Source organism: Apteryx mantelli, chromosome 1, assembly GCF_036417845.1.
Source record: "Apteryx mantelli isolate bAptMan1 chromosome 1, bAptMan1.hap1, whole genome shotgun sequence".
In the NCBI taxonomy this organism is placed as follows: Eukaryota; Metazoa; Chordata; class Aves; order Apterygiformes; family Apterygidae; genus Apteryx; species Apteryx mantelli.
Window position 1 is genome coordinate 193,566,962 of NC_089978.1, and position 12,500 is coordinate 193,579,461.

The following is a 12,500-nucleotide window of genomic DNA, read 5'->3' on the forward strand; positions in this document are numbered from 1 at the left end:
AATACTAGATGATCATAAGTGCCTAAGTATTTTTCATAGTATTTCAATTAGTTTCTTGCACTTTCTCGGTATTTGTAGATGTAGTGATATGTATATGTGTACACACACACACACACATATATGGGTATACACATAAAATATGCATATTAGAAAAAGGATGTGTGTTGTACATCTTGTAGTTAGTGATTGGACTACACACTTAATTTTACCTTTTAAGAAGTAAAGATAATAATATTAGCATAAACTGTCCTGGATGAAAATCACTATCCTATTGCTTGCTCTTGTGAATATGTTGTTTTTACTTCTCAGCTGTAAAATGTTTCCCATTTCCTAAAAATTTAAAGTCAGATTGATGAATTAAAAAACAGGAAAGGACATCTTTGGAAATAATACTTTCAAACTGTAAAATATTTTTCCAAATATTTTCAAAGAATTTTCATGTGAATTTTATTACGTAAAACTATCATGTTCTAGCAACATATGCTCTCCTTCTAAAAGGAAATGTGTGACTGAATTTTAGTGCTCATTAAAGGGAGGCTTTTAATAGCTCTGGCTGCAACTGAGCATAGTGCAGACAGGTTGTGTGTATATTTCTCCATATAACTCTGCCAGTGCACCTCATCCTGACCTATAGCACTTTGCTATTTTAGTCCTGGGCTGCTTTTGAGAGAGACTGACAGGAGTGCTAAGTTATATGGAGGTTAATTGATATGGGTAAACGTTCACTAGAATTCTTGCTGAAACTATATCTCCTCTTTCCTCTAATAGTGTATTATCTTTTGCTTTGCAGGGTCCAGATCTGTTTGCAAAAAAAAAAAGTACATTTTGACCCACTTCAAAATTTTTTTCAGGGTGTTCCTAGAATATATTGTCTCCTGTCTCATTTAGATCATGCTGTACTGTTTACATTGTTAAATTATTAATAACACACTAATTTCAGTCTGCTTTATATTGCTATGTGTAGTTAATAGTTTGCCTCATTACTTCCTAATATGTTGCAAATATAACCAGGAAAAAATCCTGTTTCTTTCAACAACTGAATAAACAGCAAAATACCGAAATAAACTGCATGTGTATTGTACAGTCTGCTTTACACATTCAAACCAGTAACTCCTCTCTTCAGGAAAACATTCCAATCCTCCAAGATATTGTCTCCCCTTAAAAAAAGAGCAACCATTTTTCTCAATTATAAATCAAGTTAACATAGAATTTGTAAAGGATGCAGACAAGATAAATGATTAGGCATGTGCTGATGCAGTATGAAAATTGACCAGCACAACTTTAATATAACTTACAATGCATGGCAAGAAACAAATAAAACCTTTGGAATATTTTCCAACCTTCTGGAGGAAGGAATGTACATCTTTCTTGCCAGATTGCAGCATATTGGACCCTAAAACTGCAGCAAGTTTATACAGAGAAAAGTTATTTTAGAGGTTTTTAAAAATGCATTAGACCTAGTACATGCATGATAAATAAAGCAAGCCAACTTCACAGGCAAAAAAAGATCAGAAAAATAATTCTTAAAACAATTTTTACACTCTTAATGTTTCCATAAAATAACTTTTCTCCAAAATGTGCAGCAAAAGCAACCACATGATGTGGAAGTCTGGCATAAGGATGTGTATATCTCATGAGTTTCAAAAGATTACTGTGTTACTCTCAGGAAACATGCAACAGCCTCTCAAGTTATCATGTGATCGTATTGAAATTACATTATACTGGACTTTCCTCTCCTACACTGCATACTGCTGTTACATTTAAAGTTCCTCAGGGCAAGGACTGTGTCTGTATCTGTTTTGTAAGGTGTATGCAAACATATGGTGTTGTAATAGCTAATGAATAATCATGAGTATGCAGTCACCTCAAACTTAGGCCAGGAGATCTTTTCTACCTTTACCATTGCATACTATCATTTGCTCCTGTGCGTATGCACAGGTAGGCAAACATGCGTATGCATACCCAGTGATGTGTACTGGTGATAGTGGTGATGATGCATAGATAGCCTCTGTCTTCTGTTCTTTTTCTGACAACTTTGTAACAGATAAACTGAAAACATTAAGCTATATTAATATGACACTATATTAATATGCCACACACTATCATGCTTGTATAATTGAGGAAATAAAATTCTTTTGAATCAAAATTTCAGAAGACGAGTGAATGGCACATTCTGAACAATTTTCTAATTTTTAAACTGATCATGCATTTTTGCATTCAACAGGGAGAGGTCAGTTCCTTTGAAGAAAATAAATTGCAAGTTTTCTGACAATGTATAAAGGAAATGTGGTGTCTTTGGTGATGTTTGAACTTAGCATAAACTACCATGCAAGTTACAGTTATACTGTTAAATGATTTCAAATTCATGTAAAAATTGTTTTATTAACAATGAACAAAAGCACTCATAATTACTTATCTCTTTTCTCCAGCCGTGCCTCTTGCGAGAGCAGCAGAACCTGACTTATTTTGCTCACCTGCAAACCCTATTGTTGTATTCTAAAATAGTGATGTCACTCCATAATTTAAATTAGTGATACAAATTATAGTAAAAGTGAGACATAGTTCCGTCTAATTTTTCACTGTTTCTGAAGAACAAATTCTTCCTAAGGACCAGTGGTCAAACAGCTATATAATTCTCAAAATATTCTGCCAAAAAGAAAAGGGGGAAGATGCCTTTCTTCCATGGTATAGATAGTGCAGTTTCTTTAACTGTCTGTGACCATAGTCCCTACAAACCTTAACCCTCTTGCTGACAGTGGAGGTAGCCAGCAAACCCACATCCAAGGGCAAAACTCCTTTCTTCCCCTTTCTTCTTTAGCCTGCTCCCTAAATTTTCTTTTCAGTGGAACAACTGCAAATACACTATTAAAGCTCCAAAAGGCACTTTGATCCTGAGAGAGAGGGAGAGAATGAGCTGAAATCACTCTCCTTCAAAAAACATTAGTAGATGCGCTTTGTAAAGCTGTGCTCCATTGAAACGTTAGGGGCACAGTCATTTGGGTCTGTCTGGGCTGTAGTTTTGTTACGGACAGCAACCCCCGTGGTTCTCTTCCCTGTTGCGGAGGGTGATTTTGTTTGGCAAAATTGGCATTATTGCACAGTCTGAATCCCTCCGCAGAGTCTTGCTGTGTGTGTGCAAGGTGTGTAGTTGTGCATTTGCCTTCCACGCTCTCCCTCAGCTTGTGGAGCCTGGTTACTTCATCATCATCAAGGGCTGCTGCTGGAGGTTGTAATGAAAATCAGTGATGTTCCCCTACTGCTTCTGGCTTTGTTTTGGGGGAGGGGAGAAAGGACAGTCTGTTGTTATTTTTGTTTTAATGATTAAAGAAGAGCAGATGGAGAAATCTTAACAAAGTCTGTATTAATTCTCAGTAGTTCAAGCAGCCTAAAAGCAATTTGTCTTTTGAAGAATTGTTTATATGGTGACTATCTTCATCTTCACCAGCAACAAGGAGTGGAAGTCAGCTCAGTGACGCTACCAAATATTGATAACCACTTACATTGGCTTTTAGATGGCTTATGTGATCTGGGAGATAGGAACTGGGCATCTGGCAGTCATCAGTGAGAAGCAGTTTGTAGAACTAAATGAAATAACATCAATTTTGTTATTTTGCATTGTTGTATCTATGACGTGCTCTAACTAGACCTTTTCACATAACTCCCATTGAAATTAATGGAAGCCATATGCACAGGAGAGAAAAATGGACTCAGAGAGAAATTATCCTCATCTTAACACTATCTTATTAGTGTTGTCTTTCTTCACTAGGCACCTTAACAATGAACATGCATTGGATGACAGAAGCACTGCTCAGTGTCGGGTGCAAATGCAAGTGGTTCAGCAGTTAGAAATACAGGTTTGTTACATGGATGCATTATCCTATTACTTATTTACTATTAATTTAAACTAAATTGAAAACACTTGTCTTAATGACTCTGGCTTAAAGCTGTATGTTTCTTGCATGAAATTTGTTGATACTCATGAACAAGTGTTTTTTACTTTAAGATTTCTCACATTATAAATTATGCAATAATTATCTAACATCAGCATTGTCTCCTGCATTTTGCTTGAACTAAGACCCCGATGCCATTTATCATGAATGAAAAATGCAGTCCCTGGAGCAGAGACTGGATCCAAGCTGTCTTCCCTTCTTGAAATGCTGAGTCAGGATCCTTCTGCCTTCCTCCCCTGCTGACCTGGTCCTTGGCCATGCCATTCTGCAGAAGGGAACTGCAGAGGGTATCTCCACCCAAAATGACGCCCTGCCTGGTGGTGGGCATGTTTCTGGAAGTAGGAGGTGTAACCTCAGACGCACTCAGAGGGGTCCCCACTCCTCCTGCTTCTGCAGCAAATGCATCTGGAAAAACACCCCAGCTGCATCCTCCGTTCTGGCTCTAGCCATTTTTCCAAAGAGAGCGCTGACCTAGTGTCCCCCATCCAAAGGGAGAAATTGGTGTCCCACATCCCAGAAGTCCTTTTGACACCTCCTCATTGCTGGCTTACTCATTTCCCTGGACTTCGACTAAAAGTGTCTAGTCGAGGAGTAGGATCGTTATACTCAGCCTGTTCTGACTCTAACCATTAGGGGTCACTGTGTATATATATGAATGCTCTGTCCAGCTTAGAAAGAAGGACTGAGTACCCTTGGGGCCTCTCGTTATTGACACTACCCTTCCCAGGGTGTGTTCTCCATCACTGGTTTGGAATAAACTCCAACAGCCAAAAACTACCATGATGGGTGCCTACACCGTGCAGTTTCCTCCAAGCCTATGTGGGTGTCCACAGGAGAGCATTTTTTCATCCTGCGCCCTTTGGAAAGGCGCAGAGTCCAAGGGACACAGCCAGGGACTCAGATTTTTTTCCTGTTTGCTATATATGTGTCATGGTAGAGAAGGAAGAATAAACAACTTTTAGCTTTCTTGCCTTTTAGCGTCTTGTCTCACCACTGTAATGCACATAAGAATCCTCATTCTTCTTTCAGCCAAAGGAAACTGTTTGGTTCTTTTGCATTTTAATACTGGAAACCAAAAACAATGAGGAGAAAGTACAATAATATCGTTTATCCCCCTGAAGTGAAAGTTTTTTAAACCCAGGCAAAGCTCTAGTTTCTTTTAGAAGATTTACAGGCTAATGTTATCTTAATTTTTTTCTTAGGGATTTGCATCGTGGCAAATAGCATGTCTCTAAAGTGTCATACATACAATATAAAGCCTAAAAAGAAATCTTTTCCCCTCTCCTGCCTCCAGTGTTGTTTAATTAAAGATGCACTGACCAAATTATATCCAGTATATCCAAAAAATCTACAGTAATACAGGTAGTTTCTCACTGTTCTAAATTACTTATAAGTTGTTTTGCCTAGTCCAATCCCAGTCTACTGGTGTAGTTATAACTCTTGAGCTGAATCCATGCAAGGAAGTATTACAGAACTTTCCAAAAAATGGTAGTGATACACACCAAAGTGATTCTTGAGTCAGCTAATGTAGTAATCTTTTTGTAGTTATCCAAAGTCAATGTCACTAGAATACAACTTCTAGTATTTCTTCTTGCAACCTAACTTCTGAAAAAAATAATTTGTGTGGTATGTTTTCTTGTACATTCTGATATTTTTAGCAACAAGATATGTATTGCAAGCACTTTTTCCTGTTTCTGTTTTAAATTTCATAATTTGCTTGAGTCTTAAAATACAAAGATTTATGCAGCATGCGATAGGAAAATCGTATCAGTTGAAAAGAGGACAGGATTTAGTAACATGTAATGTTTTTTAAAGCCAGTTTAAGGGTTTCTTAAGAACTGTTTACAATTTACAAAGGCTATGCTGAAGTGTAACAGTCCAACTAAAGATTTAGCTTGCAGTGTGACCAATTATGCCATTTTTTGCTTTGTCTGACTGATAGTAAAGTAAGGTCCATCAGTTGTAATGAGACCTAGTGCAGTGTAGATGCCGACTCGGTGGCAGAGTTCAGTGTTTCACACTGCCTGGTCTCTGTCACTCTATTGAATTAGATTGATGATGGCAGATTGCAGGGGGCACTAACTGGACCTCAGTGGGAAAGGATGAAGTGCATAGACAATCCTAGCAGGCACTGCGCTTTGAGGACCCTTCACCCCTTCACAGCTGCTGGCACTAGTCCATTGCTAACAGTGTCCACAGGACTTTAAAGAGACACTATGGGCCTTCTAATTTATGGTCTTAGTAACTTGTTACTGTCGAGGCAACTGTGACCTCAATTCTCTTATTGACAAAAAGATGAAGTGTTATTTGTTTTCTCTGACCTTTTAACATATGAAAGGCTATAAAAGTTTTTTTTTTTTTTCCCATGCCCAAAGTTGCATTTTCTCTCAGATAAGTTTCTACTGACATAGACTTTTATATGCAGGAATCATTACACTGAGACAAGCTCAATGATAAGATGTATCACTGCAATAAAATAGCTGTATCAGTCATTTCTAAAATGCTTCTGATCTCACTCTTTCTTAACAGCTTTCTAAAGAGCGTGAACGTCTTCAAGCAATGATGACCCACTTGCACATGCGACCCTCGGAGCCCAAGCCATCTCCAAAACCTGTAAGTGCATATTGCTTTATAAACAGTAAATAGGTCTACGAATGTAGCAGACTAAGAAAATGAACAATTTAGTGACAGTTGGAAAACAATGAGTGTGATGAAAAATATGGCAATAAAATGAAGGTAAAATGCAATAGCTTGTCAAATTGTATGTTTCTTTAAAAGTAATGCTATCTTTTACAAAATCTATCCAATCTACACCATAGGTGACACTAAACAAAGTACACCTATAAGTGTCCAAATCATTGCCTTGAAACTGAAACTAGAGAGAATATCTTTTTGTGATAGATTTACAGGTATTAAAAGGAAACCCACTTTGAAAGACCTGAAGTTCAGTGGACTCTGTAGTAGTAAAATGTAAACGTAAAAAGAATCTAAGAACTTTGAAAAAGTCTTAAATTATTTACTAGAGACACAAATATAATTTTGTTACTGTTTTTAATAAAACAAATGAACCCAAATGCTGTTTTAGGCAACAAATTTAAGTACCTTTAAACTGGTTTTTGTTTAATTTCTTTCCAGAATGCAATGTTATGTATCTCCTGTGCTGTCAGTCAGAATGATATGGGCACTGAAAAGTCAGTACCCACTCACAGTGACTCCACAGTGCTGTATGCGGCCCCAGTCCTGTAGCTAAATCTGCAGTCAGATCCATCAAACTGAATGTGGCTTCACATAAGCAGAAATATTGTCTCAGGCAGGTCCAGTTTTGTACGGTTAGGGTGTCAGATATCATAGTACTTACAGTATACTATGCTTAGATACACTGCACTTACAATACAAGATATGTGATATGTTAACTCTTCATTAATGTTAAATGTGATGGTAACCTTTGTACATACACGTTCTCACAAATATGAAAAGGATATATTAATGTTTGAAGATGAAATGCTGGGCTATCGATGAAAATCTGAGTCTATCAAAGTCAGGAATATAGGCAGAGGAAACCTAATCTGTTTTAAAGAGTACACTTGCATATCACGCCCAGTTAATGTTTATGCAGAAGGACAGAATACTCTTGTCTCTTGTGTTTTCAGCTCCATGTACTTCAAAGAAAATCTTTGTTTGAGGGCACACTTTATAACCTGATGATAAATGAAGAAAGTGTTAGCATTTCCTTAACCCCTGCCTTTGTGAGAGAAAATTTACATGCATTTTTTTGCTTTCATTAGTCTAACTAAATTCTAATTTTTGTTTTGGGTTACCTACTAGCAAAAAAAAATTTTTGAAACTTTATTTTTAGTGTATATAAATAAAGCTATCTCAGTGCTTTGGCATTTTCATACATTGTGAAGTTTTTCTGTCACACAAGCTTCTCATGCAATTTGGTTTAGGTTCCAAGTGTTGCTATGTGGGAAAAGGTTTGCAGAACACATTTCTACTATTTAATTCTTTTAACCCCAGGTGATCTGTGGTGTATCAAAATTTTGAGAATATTGTTTCTTTATGTTTTTAAGTGACTGTCTCATTTCAATAAGATTATTTTTCTCATTGCTTCCTATAGTATAATGTAGATAATCACAAGACAGAATAATTGTCTCATAAATCCATCAGGAATCTGCAGCTTGTTCTTTTCCAATTAATTATTCAATCAGTAAATTTTTTAAAACTCCAGCAGCATGGTTACATCTACACTAATAAAGAATTTTCAGCCTATAATCCAAAACAGAACCTGAATGAATAATGTAATTGAAGTATTACATTACATAAACCACACATGAAAGAATTGCTAATTGCGTTTGATGGTGGGCAATTAATACAGAATCTTAGATGAGCAATTTAAAATGAAACCACAATTTAAAGTTCCCTTTGGAACTAGAGATATCTGAAGTGGTGAGCTGCACTACTGGCCTCAAATTGGTTTGTAAGAAGAGTGGTCAATACAAAAAAAAAACCCTAAAATTTATACACTGTACAAAAGAAGCTTCAAAATTGATATGATAGTAGAGATTTATGGTCTCATGTGCAGTGGCTCAGTTGAGACGGCCCACACATTTGATAAATATTAATAGCATGAATTTATTACCAAGGAGAAATGAGCTCTGTTGGTTCATCACTGCACCCTTAACAGCTATCAGTACATGAACACAAGGTGCAACCGCACTGTCTATTATATGACCCCATTTACTCTCTGAATGGTACTTCATTAAATGGTACCTTTTGGCCATGCTATGGATGGATGAAAATCAAAGTTATCAAGGCTGCGAGTCCTGAATAATGAGTTTCACCCAACCTTGAATATATTCAGATGAGCTGAGGTGGCTAAGTGCTCATCCTAGGTTTTACATGCTTTTCTTTAGTTAATAATAAATTCTATTTTATCAGTTCATGATTGCATGCCTACAAACATGTTATGCTTATTATTGCCGGCTAGCAGAATAAGTTACCGTAACATTGTAAACATAGTAGTTTGCATCCATACAGATTGAGTATTTCTGCAGCTTTTGTAATTTTTTGTGTGTCTGTAACATATATTGTACACACACGCTATTGCTGTGCCAGAAGTTTTACTGTTTTATGCTTTTTCATGTTGCATTTTCTGGTTGGCAAATATATAGGTTAAAATATCTTTTAATAAAGTGCTGTGGAAATAAACCTTTTTTTTTAATTTTCATGCTTTTTATAAGGGAGAACGATTATAAAAATCAAATGCACAATTAAAAGCTTTGATAGTAAAAAACAAAGGCTAACGATTCATACTTAGAAAGGTATATGTTACTTAAATCTTCCTCATCTCTCAGATGCTTCAAAAATACTTCTTTTTACCTCATGGACAAGCTTAAACTCTTAGCTTTGCAAATGTATTAAATAAAGCATTTGGTAGCATTATCTGAGCTTTTTTTATGTACGTAACAAAGAATTCCCATTCCAGTCTGCTGGCTTAAAGTACGAGCAGAAGAACAGTCTGTGGTTTATTGGGAACAGATGCACTTGGGGATGCCTTCAGGGTGCCAGTCGTTATTATTAGACTGCTAATGTGCTTCTTCTGGCTGCTGCCCAAGAAAGAAGAACAATTAGCTGGCATATGTTAATTTTTGTTTCCCTAACAAATCTCTCTACTGACTAAATGTGTAAAACAAATCCACAAAGAAAGATCAATCAATGCTGTACACATCATTTTCTCCCCATTAAAAAGAGGTTTATCTTAAGAAGTGTATTTGGGATTTGAAAAGGCAGGTGTTACTAAATTATACACAAAAACCAAAATTTCTGTGTTTAGCCACTTGCAGTTACTCCACACAGATGAAGAACAATTAATATTAGTTTTCTTGCTCAGCTCTATAAATTACTGTATAAAGTGAAAATGACTACAGATTACCCCTTATGAGTATCATTTAAGTATATGGCAGCAATCTTTTTATGTGCTGCCCTGAGTATAAATTCTGCTAATTGGATGCTATTTATGACAAAAGATGTATGGTAAATATGACAGAGATAATACGAGTTTTTGATAATGAGGAACAGGGCCTTACTGAGGGGAGTAATGAAGGGCACACTGTTAAACAGCTTGCATACATTCTCACCTTTTTTTCCTTTTTTCTACCCTGACACCCACTTTCCAGGGTACATCAGCAATAAGTGACACTGTAATCATAAATTGAAAATGATACTTCCAGAGGAATTGGCAAACTTGACATTTCATTATATTTGTTAACACATGCCACAAATGATTGTTAGTGAGGAAATTCCATTTCCCTCTCTCCATCTCCAATCAGATTTAATTTGAAAATTTTCAGCCTCCTCCGGCTAATTTGCAATTAAGACAATTTTGTTTGAATATGTAGTAATGTCATTACCATTCCACCAAATTAGCAAGGAGACTAAAGGTCAGTGTAAAATTTTCCAGCTGGCTGGAGCCTCTCAGCTGAGATTTGGGACTGTGGGGAAAAAAAAAAAAAAAAAAAAACAACCTCTGGCAGCATCAGTATAGCAACTTATTTTAAGTCTTGTTTGTATGAATACTAACATCTTTTATTACATTTATTGTTGTTATTGTTGTTTCAGCATGAGCTAGATCTGTTTTACAACAGACAACTAGTTTCTGTTGCAGGCAAACATACTTCTGTCAAGTCTGGTAGTACTAGAAGGAGTTAGTCCTAAGTAACATTGCAGCAGATTATTAGATAACCTCTAACAGCATCCTCTAATTAGAGTTCTTATGATACAATTTCATCCTGTAATTAGTTGAGATTGGCTGCTTCCTTTTGCAGCTTATTAGTGGCAACACAGCTGTAGAAGTGAATCCACTCTCATTTGTCAAACCTTTTTAAGTCTTTTTTTTGTTGTTTGTCTCTGCTTTTTCTTTACTTTTCTTTTGGGTTTCCGCAGCTAAATCTGGTGTCTAGTGTCACCATGTCTAAGAACATGTTGGAGACATCCCCACAGAGCTTACCTCAAACTCCCACAACACCAACAGCCCCAGTCACCCCAATTACCCAGGGACCCTCCGTAATCACCCCAGCCAGTGTACCCAATGTGGGAGCCATTCGAAGACGACATTCAGACAAATACAACATTCCCATGTCATCAGGTAGGATGCTTTGGATCAATACTTCTATTTTGACATTCCCCAAATTTACACTGCAACTAAAATAGTGCAGGGGCAAATTGAGGCTGTCAAAGAAGCATTTAATGCGTGTGATTTAAAAAGTATTTTTTTAATCTCTAATATATTTTGCCAATGATTATAAAGAAAAAAATAAAAGAAAACAAGCTCTGAAACAGCCTCACTTTAGTATAAGAAGTTAATACTAGATACATGAAAAGTGTCAGCACTAATGATGACATACCCCTATAGGTGTCATCAGCCTGTGCTAACCATATTTAATTCTGTATACACATGGTAGTGCACGATTTCTCTGCTAACCAGAGAAAATCCCACAAAGGAGTTTTTAGGTGGGGAATAAAAGAGGGCAGGGAAGGAGATGACTGACGGGCACTGTCCAGCCATGTCACAAAATATTCAGAGTGCACATTTTAAAGGGGCTTGCTGCTGAAAGCACACCGGATGGCTGGGTATACTGCTGCTGGCCTACGTTAAACCACTGACTGAGGCATGTTTCAGTTGCACTTTTACGTCAAGGAGCAAAGCAAAGACTTTTCGGTATAATTTGATTGTCTGTGGCCTTTTGTGTATTCCTGAGTAAGTAGTTCCTGTGAAAACTGTTGTGAATGCATAGTAAACAATGCCGTCAATCATAATAAATAATGCAGAGTGCTAATAGCATTAACATACAGTTTTTATGTTTTTATTTTATAGAAATTGCCCCAAACTATGAATTTTATAAAAATGCAGATGTCAGACCTCCATTTACTTATGCAACTCTCATAAGGCAGGTAAGTAGAGAGAAAATGAAGTTTGCCTGATTAAATTAAAATTCATTAATGCTTAAAGTAAGGCTTGGTTGAGAAAGTGTCATCTAGTCTAGTTAGTAAACCATTATTTTATGTCACTATGTATCTTGTCTCATTTCAGGCTATCATGGAATCAAGTGACAGGCAGTTAACACTTAATGAAATTTACAGCTGGTTTACACGGACATTTGCTTACTTCAGGCGTAATGCAGCAACTTGGAAGGTAACTTCTTTCCCAGCAGTTTAAAGATGCCTAGTACAGTTCCTTACAGATAGCACAAGGAACATTTATTTACATGACATAAGCAGATTAGTATCTGCTTCCCCTCTTTTTAACCTGCCTCTTGAATGGAATGAATTCCCTCTCTCAAAATGACAAGTGAAAGAATAATTTTGCCTCTGATATAGTTTTCTAATTTGGTGCAATTAATAGCTGAGGCTTGGCAGAGAAATGAGGGCCTGACACACTAATTACAGTGTGAGCACTCAATCATCAACACCTTTGTTAGTCGCACTATATTACTTTTTCTCTTGCATATTATTGGCTAATTAGTTTGAAAAATGTCTGTTTGCCTTGTGCAA

At 36.6% G+C, this 12,500-nt stretch overlaps 1 protein-coding gene across 7 annotated transcripts in view; it reads left to right on the forward strand.

Annotated features, from left to right (window-relative positions):
* Window positions 1-12,500, forward strand: part of FOXP2 (forkhead box P2) — a 454,906-nt gene that overhangs the window by 407,220 nt on the left and 35,186 nt on the right. For all 7 annotated transcript variants that reach the window (XM_067314932.1, XM_067314922.1, XM_067314902.1 and 4 more), the window contains 5 exons: window positions 3,767-3,854; window positions 6,480-6,563; window positions 10,893-11,094; window positions 11,824-11,900; window positions 12,040-12,141. In XM_067314932.1, the coding sequence (XP_067171033.1) occupies window positions 3,767-3,854; window positions 6,480-6,563; window positions 10,893-11,094; window positions 11,824-11,900; window positions 12,040-12,141 (553 nt within the window). The remainder of the gene's footprint in view (window positions 1-3,766; window positions 3,855-6,479; window positions 6,564-10,892; window positions 11,095-11,823; window positions 11,901-12,039; window positions 12,142-12,500) is intronic.